This window comes from Cydia splendana, chromosome 4, assembly GCF_910591565.1.
Source record: "Cydia splendana chromosome 4, ilCydSple1.2, whole genome shotgun sequence".
Taxonomy (NCBI): Eukaryota; Metazoa; Arthropoda; class Insecta; order Lepidoptera; family Tortricidae; genus Cydia; species Cydia splendana.
In genome coordinates, this window is record NC_085963.1 from 478,761 (window position 1) to 492,639 (window position 13,879).

Sequence of the window (13,879 nt, forward strand, 5' to 3'; positions counted from 1 at the left end):
GACAGAGTCATTGACAAATATATTTTTTATTATGGTGGGTAGACGTACCTACCCTCCATATATTTTATGAACATTGATAAAGACAGTTGGAAGCAAATATGCATTATAAAACTTAATCGCATGTAATTAAGTTTTAAGCGTTTTAAGTCCCGTTTTATGATTAATATTGTATAAAATTCGTGATAATTTAAATCAGAGTTGGGAGCAATGTTGCTGTAGAAAAATGTTTTTATTTTTATTACTCGCAACTTTTTCCCGGAGGCCAACGCACACATAGAAGATTAAGGCGCACACATGCGCAATTATTTGGGGACATAACTTTCTTAGGAAGTGAACAGGCCTTGGGTGTACCGCTTCAAGATTTTCAAGTAGTACACGAAATATTTACATATCGTTCCGTATTAATAGGCAATATTTGAAGATCAAAAGTTCTCTAACATAAATACAAGATCACAAAATTGTCATCACAATCAGTTCATTGACGTTGACGTACAGAAGTCACATGGGTACGCAATATTAGGTAATACCAGCATAATGAAAATTAACTCCAATCAGTAAGTATGAGTCTTCAAACTTTTTTCATTTTAAGCGGGGTTTGAAGGAGCAAATTACTTAAATGATTTTAGAACCGTATTGTTTTGAGATAGTTTACTGCGTTTTTTAGGGTTCCGTACCTCAAAAGGAAAAAACGGAACCCTTATAGGATCACTCGTGCGTCTGTCTGTCTGTCTGTCTGTCTGTCTGTCTGTCTGTCTGTCTGTCCGTCTGTCACAGCCGATTTTCTCCGGAACTACTGGACCAATCAAGTTGAAATTTGGTACACATATGTAAGTTTGTGACCCAAATACGGACATGTAACGTAAACAAATGAATTTTAAACATGGGGGCCACTTTTGGGGGGTAAATGAAAAAATGAAAAAATTTAATTTTTCAAACTATATCATGTTACATATCAAATGAAAGAGCTTATTGTAAGGATCTCAAATATATTTTTTTTATAATTTTCGAATAAACAGTTTAGAAGTTATTCAAGAAAATAGGCAAAAAATGACCATTCCCCCCCCCTTATCTCCGAAACTACTAAGTCTTAAATTTTTAAAAAAATACATAAAATAGGTCTATACCTATAGATGACAGGAAAACCTATTAGAAATGTACAGTCAAGCGTGAGTCGGACTTAATTACAGTTTTTGATCCGACCCCTACGGATTTTTTAAAGAGATTTCAGTCACGTTTCACATAAAAAATACATTGTTAACAGTGCCGGATTACTTAGAGTAGTAGTTTTCTTAGAGTAATTGGTGATAATTTTCTGATAAGATAATCATTTTAAATATTTAACGGTCTTACCTACTTACGAGTAATTGTAAGGTCAAATTAAAAATAATGTTTAAAAAAATATGTTTAATTGAGAGCTAGCTCAAAGTTTTTTGTACTCGTCGACTTTAATGGTTGAATTAATAAAGAATTTGTAACCAATAAGCAAAACAAGCACGTGCTTACGGCACCACGTTCAGGGGGGGCACCAAAATGCCAGGTTGAAAAAGGTGAACAAATTTTAAAATTAGGGACAGACACATCGTTTTTACCACACGATTTTTTTCGCTGTCCAAAAGCTAATTTGCAAAAATAATGGCGCGTAATTCTTTGGGAAACAATCGGTAGCAGTAGAAGAGTCGTGATTACATGCATAGATTCGATTTCAACCCACTCTTTTGCGGTTCGGCGTTAGGTCTTATGCGAGGCCTTCTGCCTTACGGCAAAGTTGATCTTCTGCCTTAATTACATTTGGGCGTGGATCCAAATCCAAGCTTTCCTCTTTCGCAGCTGGGCCTACTGCCTTTCTCACACTTCGCCAATTCAATTCCAAGCTCTCTGCTTTCTTGCATATTTTATGCATGAAAACAACCTCGCTGAGACCCTTAAATATCGAGCCCTATGCGAAGCTAGGCTGATAGAAAACTGTCCCATCCCTTCTCTGTATGAAATCCTGGATTCGCGCCTGGTTGGGACTAAAACTAAAATTGCGTTTTTATATCGAAAAATTTTCACGCTCGCTTCGCTCGCGTTTTCAATAACTTTATAAGGTATGATAAAGGTGACATCCGGGTGGCGACTGCAGCAACATTACTCTGTTGCAACGTTACTGCTGCAGTACTGTCAACTTCCGTGATAAAATGATGTGACTGATTTCCATACTAAAAGTAAAAATGTACAACTGTCTATCATATTGCGTTTTTATATCGAAAAATTTCCGCGCTCGCTTCGCTCGCGTTTCTATTCCTTTCTAAGCTATGATAAAGGTGACATTCGGGTGGCGACTGCAACAGCATTAGGTACTCTGTTGCAACATTACTGCTGCGGCACTGTCAATTTTCGTGATAACATGATGTGACTGATTTCCATTCTCAGCTGTAATGCGGCAATGAACTTCTCTCAATTTACCAAAAAATCAATGTAATCTTGATGACCCTAGGGAGAGGGGGCACCTAGAAATGCTTAGGGCATCAAAATATCTTAATCCGGAACTGATTGTTAAAAATTGTGTAATATACGGAACCCTTGGAACGCGAGTCCGACTCGCACTTGGCCGGTTTTTTAATAATTATCCCCCGTAAACAACAACAAATCAAATTTAAGATGAGACCCGAGCTCTATGTGATGATAATTCATTTACCCTATTTTTTTAAATACAATTTGTCTACTGGTATACTTTTTCGTATACGTATATGATTTAATGTCAAAATAATTGCAAAACCCAACTGTCAGTTTAGTGCGCCCCGCGATAGGACCGCCTTCGTTCAAGCCCAGCGGGCATCTGATCAAAGAAGTTGCGTGCACGGGACCGCTGATATCATGTTTTTGAACTTATTTATTTAATGTTAAATTAAAAAAAAAGTAATCGCGGAATTCGCTCAAGCATAAAATTGCGAGTTATTAGAAGCAGTTTTCATATTTTTATCTTTTGTGCACAAATTGTTACGAATGTTTAAAGTCCGTTTTAGACCTATGTTCGTGATCGTTTTCTATCGAGCAAAAGTCAAAAACTTAGGATTCGAATCACGGAAGTCACTAGAAAAAGCCCTCAAGATTGTTAATTGAATGTATGGCAGCCGTATTGTGATCCAAAAAAGAGCTACGGCTTTTTAAAAACTTCGTTTTCTGAACCCACTGCACCTTAAGACGTTCAAGTTTAAATCGGTGGTTCGAATGTATTCCCTGAATTTCTGGTTATTTATTTACTTGCTGAATATTGTTAACTTTGAAATAGTAAAAAAATGGGGCGGAGGGAGACTATAGTCTTCGCTTGATTTCGAACTGTTTACCTGAGGTAGAATTTTGTCTTAGGTCATCAAATCAATAAGCCAGCAATGCATGATAGATCTCATCTCTATTCAAAAGAATCATCGTTACACAATTCAAAAAGCTGTATTGTAAATCTGTTGAAAATATTTGATTTTAGGAATGGTTCAGCTACCACAAATATTCTCCATACTTAAAATAAACTTAACCCGAATCCATGTCAACCTAAGCGGTATATTTACTACGAATTAACTGGACATCACTGCATGATTCGGTCGCCTTGCCCTTTTATATTTAGGCCGATATAATGGCCTTGAACGTCCTTCATCAGTTTCACTATCGTCTAAACAGCACACTTGTGCCCACGAATACACCTTATACCCTTACAATAAGGGTGTAGAAAGATCAGTTATCGAGTATAGTGCCATCACGTTGCGGCTAAGCCGATCGCCGGCTTCCTTCGCGGGAAGCCGCACAAATGACAACTTGCTCGGTTTATTTCCGTGTTTCCTTCGACGCGACGTTCCATTGACAGGTTAAGGTCGTTTTCGGGCTGTTACGCGTTATTGGGAAACAGTGACGAAAGGGTCGATGTAGGTCAAAAGCTACCTAGACCTCCTGGTCAATTTGACAATTTGTTATTGTTTTGAACTGGTTTTGACAGGTACGAGCTTGACGAACATCTTGGTGATTAGCGCGTATCCCAAGCTCGACTTTCACTTCATTTCGCATTTCATTTAGCTTGAGCGATCTTCAAGGTCGTATCAAAAAAGATATAAATAATTACAAATTGTTAAATCTGAATTAGGTACATAACAATTAGGTATGGGTGCTTGAGTCACTGGGAAAATGGTAAGGTAAATTTACTTAGGGAATATTTTCGTAAAAAGTAACGCGAGGCACCAGGTAATTTCATGATGCAAAATTAAGTGTAAAGACTTCTGAGACCACGCTAACTCTGCACTAACTTGGCAGTAAGAATGCTTACGTCATATAAGCTCCATAGTTGACGTACATGACCCTTGACAGCACTTGGCGTGAAAACATAGCGTGGTCTGATTTTAAGTGTTAAGTACCTTTTATTTCAAAAGGTACTTAACGGGTACTATTTACGGGTACATTTGCATTATTAAACCAGCAGAACAACAGTAGGTAATCCTGTAAGAACCTACTTTTAAATTTGATGTCGGTTTCTTTAATTTTTCCCACTTTTACTACTTTTTTCAAATCTAAAGTGATTAATTACATAAGTATGTTTATATAAATGAGTCACACCGCCGTTAAAAATATTTTCTTATGTATGAGGGTTTAAAAAAAATCTTATAACTTTAATCTTACGTATTTGAAGTACTTAGCTAGCAAGTTTAATTAAAATCAAGAACCAACATCTTCAAGTTAACGGCTGGTCGATGTCCTGAATAAATAATTACTTTAATGCCTTCAGTAATTATCTCTCCTTTCAATTTCAAGATGGTGTCCCATAAAAAGAGATTAACTTTCTAAACGACACCTACAATTATTAACATAAGTAATTTTAAACCTTTCCGAGACTATCAAGAGAAGTTTCGATATCCCAAAAAGCCAATTAAGGAGTTTTATATGAATGAAAAGATAAAGGAAAATGTTTCCAGCATATTATACCCGTGTTAACCTCGGTGTCCGGAACCTGACATATTGAGACAGGCTCACGAGAAAGGGTCCGAACAGTTCTTTGTTGTGGGTGAAGCAAATTGGGAATCATATTTAAAATCAGAAATAGGCGTAGGTAATAAGTAATTATTGGCAAGATTCATTCATAGACTGATGATTCGGTCATGTTATGTTGTAATGTATGGGGAAGACATAAAAATTATAGCCAGCATTCAATGAATGTACCTACACAGTATGATACCTTTACCAAGCTCACTCAGCTTACCAATGTATGACTATGTCATCACAAATATCAAATTCCTATGAAAATATGACGTTTTAAGTGACATTTTCATACTTTTGTAATTTAAAAGTCTGTGCAGAGTTAGTTTAGCTATTAGGTGGGCTTTATATAGGTATTATTATACTAATAGATGCAACTAGGGTAGGCTAAGTCTAAGGCTAAGTCCCTCAAAAGAATGTGCAGGCCTGTTATTGGCCAAAGGTTCGTTGCTGTCTTTTGTTATATTATTATGTTTTGTCTTGTGCATATGATGACACGTAATTGTTGAAATATCATTAAGTACTGGTAAGTGGTAGCAGGTACGTGAAAAAACTAATTTTTACATGGGACGGTTCGTTTACAGTGTAACGTAAAACGGGGTGAGTAGGTTTCGCGGGGAGAGGTGGGTTATGAATGGGGAGAGAAGGTTTGAGAGAGGGCTGAGAAGGGATTTTAAGGCTACTGCTACAAAAATAATGTATTCCAATTTAAAATGGAGCTATAGTAATACACATAATAAAAAAAAATCGATCCAACAATCTTCCAAAATAACCTTTGTATGAAAACCCCTCTCACCCCAAATACGAGGCACTACGGGGTGTGGTGGGTTTTCCTCTTTATCGTCAAAATTATGAAATGGAACTACCCAAAATATAATAAAAACTAAAATACAAACGTCCGGAACACTTATTATATACACCATTCAGTTTTCATATGTAAAAATAAAATGTTATCGAGGTTTGAATTTAAGTTTTGACCCTACTCACCCCATTTTACGTATTTTCTTGGACAAACATAAACACACACAGCAAGTTAAGCCAGCTTAGCCGAAGACAGCTCGTAAAACAGTATGTATATATTTTACCTTTCTTTCCCGGTGAACAGTTGCTCCTGTTGGACGGCGACTTGGCCTCCGCGGCCGCCATCTTCTCCTTCTCCGACGCCATGTTGCGGCGCGAACCGAACTCGCCCGAAGCTGCCCGAAGCCTCCCGAACTACGCGCGCTCGGCCATCACTGCCCGACAACGCGACCGAACCGAGGGCCCGCGGAAAACTGAATCGGTAATGAACGATGAGTGACTGACTAATTATTATATTGGCAAATAGCCAATGTGTGCTAAAAGTCACCTGAATACACGCGGATACGTTATCGTGCAGCCGATTCTGATTAAACTTTTTTTTTCGTCAGATGATAACCAAAACTCAGTGATTACCTTGTTGTAAATATCAAAATATGCATAAGTGTGTAACTACTAGCGCCATCTATGCGCAACGTGTAAGAAACAAATCTTAGCTAATAAAGCAGTCACTTTTTCCATTCGAACCAAACTCGTCGTTTTATTTTAGGTTATGGGCCCAGCCACTTTAAATTACTATTTTACAAGTTAATAGTCAGAATTATCAGCAAAGTTTTGTGTGATGGACTAAAGGACTTGTGTGTTTTACGGTTGGACTAAAAAGTGAAGTAAAACTGTGTGAAAATAGTAATTCGTGAAAACCGTTATTCAAAATCATGGCTGCTAGCTCAAGTTATTTAGTGAACGTACCGAAACTAAAAGGTCGCGAGAACTATAGTGAGTGGTGTTTTGCAGTCCAGAACTTTCTGGTGCTGGAAGGCATGGTTAAGTGTATAAAAGAGCCAGATGAAACAACGCCGGCGGCGTCAGCGACAGAAGATAGCAAAACGAAAGCTAAATTGATTTTGACAATAGATCCGTCTATCTACATTCATATAAAAAGTGTCACGACATCGTATGAGTTATGGACAAAATTGAAGCAACTATTTGATGACTCAGGCTTTACAAGAAGGATTAGCTTGTTGGGGAATCTTATATCAATTCGACTTGAGAACTGTACATCAATGGCGTCTTATGTGACTCAAATTGTCGAGACGGGTCAAAAACTGTCGGGAACGGGTTTCAACATAAGTGACTGCTTTATGCAGTTGTGGTAACTATCACAATTTAAGGGGCCCACTGATTAACAGTCCGCCGGACGGTATCGGCCTGTCAGTTAGAACAAAATTTTGACAGTTCCGAACAACTGACAGGCCGATACCGTCCGGCGGACTGTTAATCAGTGGGCCCCTTTAGAGCCATAGTTAAATTAGTTAACCGTACTAGTTACAAAACAAAGTGGATTTTTCGAATTTAAACTGTTGTAAGACATACTAACATTGAATAATTTTACGGTTTAGACTCACTGCTCGCACTGTTAGTGCTTGAGAAAGGAGTCCTAGGCTCTCCGAAACATGTCGCACGAGTGACTAAAAACAAGTGAGTCTAAACCGTAAAATTATTCAAAGTGGATTTTTGTTTAATTATTTTTAAGTTTAATGACACGACTTCGTCGATCGTCAAGGTCGTAGCGTAACGAAAGAAGATCAAAACCGTAAAAAATTGATAAATCAGAATCAATTTCCGTGTTTTGTTTTTATTGTCACAAGGTGTCTTTGTGATAGTGATTATGATTCTGACTTAAGTTCTGAGAATGTTTGAGGTTTTACTTAAGTGTTTGTGGTGCGTGGAATATTAATTAAACATGTTTGCTCATTAAACAGTAAAATAAGTAAAAGGCCAAGGTTCTGATATTTGAGCGGTTATTATAATCTTTTTTTTTATAATCGTATGTCCCCTATTCCCCGTGTTCTGCTAATATGATTGTTTTTGATATTTTCAACGCTTTTATGATGACGATAGTGATGAAAAAACATAGTTTACCTTAAGTCTGCTTTCTTAACTTAGTTAGGTACCTACATAACGTATAAAATTAGTAGTTAGCTTAATTATGAATCTCGCAGTCATAAAGTTAAACGCTAAGCTGAAGGTACCTAAGTAATAAAAGCATCTTGGCTTGTTTTCTACCAGGCTAATAATTATTTCGCAACGTGACTTGAACTCCTAACTATGAGCAAATAAATACGTCGCCTAACAGGCCACAACTAATTAGTGTTAAATGTTAAGTTAACAGTGAGCCTACAAATAACCAGGCTTCAGAGGTATTACAAAAATGTGCATATTTTTTTTTATAAAAAAAGGCTTGTTAGACTACCGTGTCAAATTCAGTGACATTTACAAGACTGTACTAGGTATGTAAATTTTGATTCTGAGTTCAAGCCTTCTGTATAATTAGATGTCGGAAGGTTTTGAAGCTTTTAAAATTCTAGCAAGAAAATAATCACGGAAAAATATTACCAGTTTACTATAGCAGCAAGTCAATAATGACATGAAAATACGAATACATTCTCATTAACACAACAGTTCAAAACACCAACACGTATCGAGGGATGTATTTTCTACCGGTATTTTTTTATTTTGACATAGTTCCATGGTGGCCCAGCGTTCCATTATGCGGACTGTACCTACATCACATCGTTGCCAGAACGTGAATTGAAAAAGTTTCCACTTTATTGCAATGCTCGTTATACCATTTATCCTCCGTGACCCTATTCGAGTGTTATTCATCTCGTGCCAAGATGGCGGGCCTGTGGGAAGTCTTGGTCGAATGCGACCAATATCTCTGATAAATCTTGTTGACAAAGTTAGATCCAATCGTGGACTTGTAATATAGTGCTAGAAAAGTTTAGTTATAAATATGTTTTGATTGGTAAATTTACTACTTGATGAAGTAACGAAGTGTAAGTACAAACAGCAACACTATCAAAAGTCCATCTGTGAACCTTATGCCTTTTGTAATAAGGTTTACGAACTGTTAGTTAACAGTGTGGGCGATGGTACACATAACAAATAGGTACTGATTTGGTTTGTACTCTTTAAAACTTAATTCTGACATTTTTATGGGTTACTATCAAATTTACCTTATCGCTAAACGACCATTTCAGCTAGATGACTTAAAAGTAAAATACACAGTCAGCATAGAGTCAATTCAGCTGGACGACATGAAAGTAGAATACTCAGTCAGCAAGGAGTCAATTTAGCTGGATGGCTAAGAATTAGAATGAATAAGTAGCCAAACGTCTGGAAATTTAAATAGTCCGTATGATTAGAATACCTAATAAGCCGAAAGTGAAATTAGTTGATTGACATGAACACAGAACGAGTTAGTAGCAAAACGTCATGAAATGTAATTAGTCTGTATTATTAGAAATAGTAGAATACCTACCTAATTCGTCGAAAGTAAAATTATTTGATTGACGTAACCACAGAACGAGTTAGTAGCAAAACGTCTGGAAATGTAATGTGTCAATGTGTTTACAATACAAATATGCACGGGAAGGTTTTAATTATCAAGTGTCATTATCAACACTTAACATTTTAGAATCAAGACGTTTTGCCAACGGGTCGATTGGCGTTTATTCCATTTAGTAAAAAAGACATTACACAATACAGACTTTTTGCTTCTTAACTATTTAGCGTTCATGTCTGTTTAGTAATTAAGACGTTCTAAGATACAAACGTTTTGCTACCGGACCATTAAGCGCTTATGTCTATTAAGTAATAAAGACATTCGAGGATAAATAATTTTTGCTACTAGATCATTTTAAATTGTAACATTCTAAGATCCAGACGTTTTGTTAAAGAGGCATTTAGCATTCATGTCTATGTTGTCACAAAGACATAACATAATCCAGACATTTCAGCTATATGTTGTCCTTTAGCGATAAGGTAAATTTGATAGTAACCTATTTTTTCTGACAGAATGTAGCATTGGTTTTTAGGGTTCCGTACCCAAAGGGTAAAACGGGACCCTATTACTAAGACTCCGCTGTCCGTCCGTCCGTCTGTCCGTCCGTCCGTCCGTCTGTCACCAGGCTGTATCTCACGAACCGTGATAGCTAGACAGTTGAAATTTTCACAGATGATGTATTTCTGTTGCCGCTATAACAACAAATACTAAAAAGTACGGAACCCTCGGTGGGCGAGGCCGACTCGCACTTGTCCGGTTTTTCTAACCCCACATGACCTTAATACAATATCATCAGCTCTAATTTCAAGGCTTCATACAATATAAGGGCCTCCAAAAAACAAGTACAAGGGCTTATTGAATACAAGTCCTAAACTCCATAAAGTTCAGTACAAGTCACGCCAAGTTTCCATTGTCACGACACGGTCGCGACACTAGCGACGCCGCGCCGTGACACATGTCACAACTTCCCTCGGTTACCGAAAACACAACTTTCTTTATCGCGTTACGGACTTATCAATCACAACTTTAATTTGATCATGACTTGCCATTTAGCAACATTCTGAATACTTGTGCCGCGAGCAAAATGAATTAAGGCGGGTGTCGTCTAGAATATGCGATTTTGTACATGGTTTTATTTAGGGATAGTACATATATCTACCGCTACTACCTATAGACCCGGTTTTAAATGTGTTTTAATGTACATAATTTTCATTTATTTACAAAAAAAATCCTTTATTTTTTACATTCAAAGTTTGGACTGACTTTGCAGTGGCAATGCATACCTACATATCTCAGAGCCTCTACCATCAGTTTTAACATTGACATAACGCTCACGTCTACGTAATTTACTTTCTGTACATCTCGCTTGCACTATTGCTCGCATATGCGAGTACGAGCGAGATGCATAGAAAGTAAGTTACGTAAACGTGAGCGTTATGTCAATGTGAAAACTGGTGGTAGCCGTACTGGAGCGCAATACTTGACGTAGCAATTGGCATGAATACGACGTGGTCCGTCGCTATACTTTTTTATTTTTTTAGCATTAGAAGAAAAAGTTATTTACGTGTTTTTTTTAAATTGAAAAACTCTTTCTAAAAATTTGTAACTATTCCTTAACATGATGAAAGCAAAATAATGTAAATGATCGTATTGATCGTGTATGATTTATAATTGTTACATATTTGCTGTGACTTATTTTTCAAAAGTGTTTTTCATTAAAAATACATGTAAAGTTCGACCTTCTTTCTAATGCTAAAAAACGAAATATAGTGTAAGGTCAATGTGGCTAATTCCATCATAGGTGCTATTCCGTCCACTAGCGTTTTTCTCGAATAACGAACAACATTGATAATTTCGTCGACAAAGCAGCAATTGCTTTTAGTTTCAGCAATCAAAAGCAAATGGTTTTTTTTTTGATATGATTGAAAATCAAAGAAATATATGCTCGTGGACGAAAAAGCCTCTATAAATGAAATAAACCTCATTGACCTTATGTCATTTATTTCAGTTTATAATTAGTAAAAAAGTGTATTTTTTTACTCAAAATCAATTAAGTTTTACTTCGGCGTCGATTTCGCCGCGGCACTCTGGAGGACATTGAATATAGAAGACACCCGCAAGGTTTATTATAAGTACCTAAATACCTACATATGTCATAATATATTCTTTCGTGTCTTATTATCTCTCCCTTATCAGCCCTTACTCGTGTATTCTTGAGTCATGGCATTTCGAGGATACGCTTGAATGTATGAACATTGTATGTGATTTGATTACGGCCGTTGACTTTCATTTCGTTTGTGTCTGAGATGATTATTCTGCTTTCGTCACTCATTCTACATTCGTCACAATCGTCGGTGGCTTTCAATGTAGAATGAGTGACGAAAGCAGAATAGGACTAATTTAAGAACTTGACGAAAAACTAATGGGACGAAAGCAGAATAGGACTAATTTAAGAACTAGACGAAAAACGAATGGGACAACCCAAGACGATACCATAAATACGCTGAAACCTACAGGATGGAGACTAAAAGGCATAGTTTTCATGCCGTATATTATATTGGTAAGAAAGCATCAGTATAAGTCTTGTAGTTTAGGAAGACGCGATTAAGGAATAGTACAAAATATGAATGAATGACGCAGGTATAATTAAGAATCCTAGAAAAAAAACTGACTATATTTCGATAAGTATACATCTTTATGACGTGTATGTGGTCTCTTTCCACGGTATTAGCTATAACGTGTGATGTAATTTACAAATTGTTTAATTAGGTTTGTTTCCATTTAATATTAATTTTGAATATCGTAGACTTATCAAATACCGATATTTATTCCGTGTACGTTATGATCTAAAGCGCTATGATGAGGTGACTTCAAGGACGACGACCAAACAACTGATTTTTTGAACGCTCGAACGGGGCGTGCAGCGGGGCGTTAAACAAATGAAAACGTATACAAGCTGCCTTAAGGCACGCTATACAATACGCTTGGTATCTTGACATGCTGCACGCCCCGCCGAACGCTCCGCTCGACTCTCGCCACTGATACCATACCCTAACACGGCCCGGTTAGCGAGCAAGCGACGGCGGGTGAAAACGCCCGGTGTCGCGCCGGCGGGCTTTTGTCTCTGCCACTTGGACCGAACCGGGGCGCATATCTATTGAAATGACAGCTGACAGGCTTACGTCGATTATGTCGTGCCTGGATAAAACAAGCTTATATAGACAGGCTTGACATAAAATGATGGATATCCCATAAGACTAACCCAAGTGAAAATTTTCCCATAATCTGAGTTTACTTTTTAGTGGCAATAGAGTAGGTAACTATACGGGTATATATTAACCTTTACAAGGCTTTTATATTTCTCTTATAGTAGATAAATGTGATAGTACCCAATATGACAACTCTAGCGATAGGTAATGTTCATGATGTTCATGTATATAATGACACAATATATAAAGTTATATGCATGAAGAATTGTTTTGAGGTTTAATTGTATGTGTTAAATATGTCAGGGAAAAACTCGTGGTACTGTATGTGTATACAATTTTATATATCTCATAGTAAGAGTATCATATATCACTCTGTATATTTGTCATATCTTTTCTTTAAGTACTATAGAAATCCTATTAGTATGCTATAATGAGTTTTTCAGTTTAATCGCTAATTTAGTAATAAACTGTATCGCAATGCCATGTATTGTTTTGATAGGTTTTTTACTCAGTATCTTCAAATGTTCGCGCCAAAAGCACGTCATATATTTAATAAATAACTTTAATGTTAGTAGTACAACTATTATTCTACGAATTAAGGCTTTTATCATAGTAATAAGGGTTTCAAATACAACGATTTGGTCCAAAACATTGGCACATTCAGAATAACTGTCATTTACCCAGTATTACTAGCGCTACACCTGTCTATATCTGAATGAAAGAGAAGTAACTTAACTACAGGTATATCTAACGTGTAAAGTGTCTTCTGTCATATGGAACTACTATAAGATGAAGCTACAAGGTTGACTACAATGACAATGTTAATGCCTGATGAGCACGTCTCACGTGATCCGTCAACTGCGGAGATCATACCGACACAGTTGTACACAACACTAACCAGTAACACACGTTATGTAAGCACGAGGGCTGCCGGGCTGCGACGGCGGCGCGAGTTCGCCAGGGCGCGCTGCCCGGGATCGATTCGGGCGGCTCGCGGCACGGGAGTGCAGCTCCGAGCCCGGAGGCTGCGCCCCGCACAGCCTCCCCGACCCCCGCACGCCACGCATGCGCCAACTTAAACCTCCCAACCACCACTGTAACCATAACTAAGCTACTCACAATTGTAACCAGCATCAAGACCAAGATATACCAGTTATACAGTAACAAATGTTTGGTGAATATGTCGCCGCGCCGCCGCGCGCGAGACATTTCAATCCCGCACATCACTATCTCAATTTCGTTTCCTCGGTGCCTGGAATGGCATACGCGCTAATTTTAACTGGAAGTTATAAATATAGGTTTCCGTTAC

At 37.4% G+C, this 13,879-nt stretch overlaps 1 protein-coding gene and 1 long non-coding RNA gene across 8 annotated transcripts in view; one reads left to right on the forward strand and one right to left on the reverse strand.

The window, feature by feature from the left end:
- LOC134789644 (uncharacterized) overlaps positions 1-13,879 on the forward strand; it is a 369,764-nt gene that overhangs the window by 115,376 nt on the left and 240,509 nt on the right. The window lies entirely within an intron of this gene.
- The window catches only part of LOC134789635 (solute carrier family 12 member 6), a 509,818-nt gene that overhangs the window by 85,386 nt on the left and 410,553 nt on the right, over positions 1-13,879 (reverse strand). Inside the window, exon 1 of one of the 7 annotated variants that reach the window (XM_063760216.1) lies at positions 6,081-6,373. The exons of the other annotated variants lie outside the window; for them this stretch is intronic. Within the exon in view, the coding sequence (XP_063616286.1) occupies positions 6,081-6,162 (82 nt within the window). The 5' untranslated portion in view covers positions 6,163-6,373. Of the gene's footprint in view, positions 1-6,080; positions 6,374-13,879 lie in introns of those variants that run through there. 7 annotated transcript variants of the gene reach the window in all.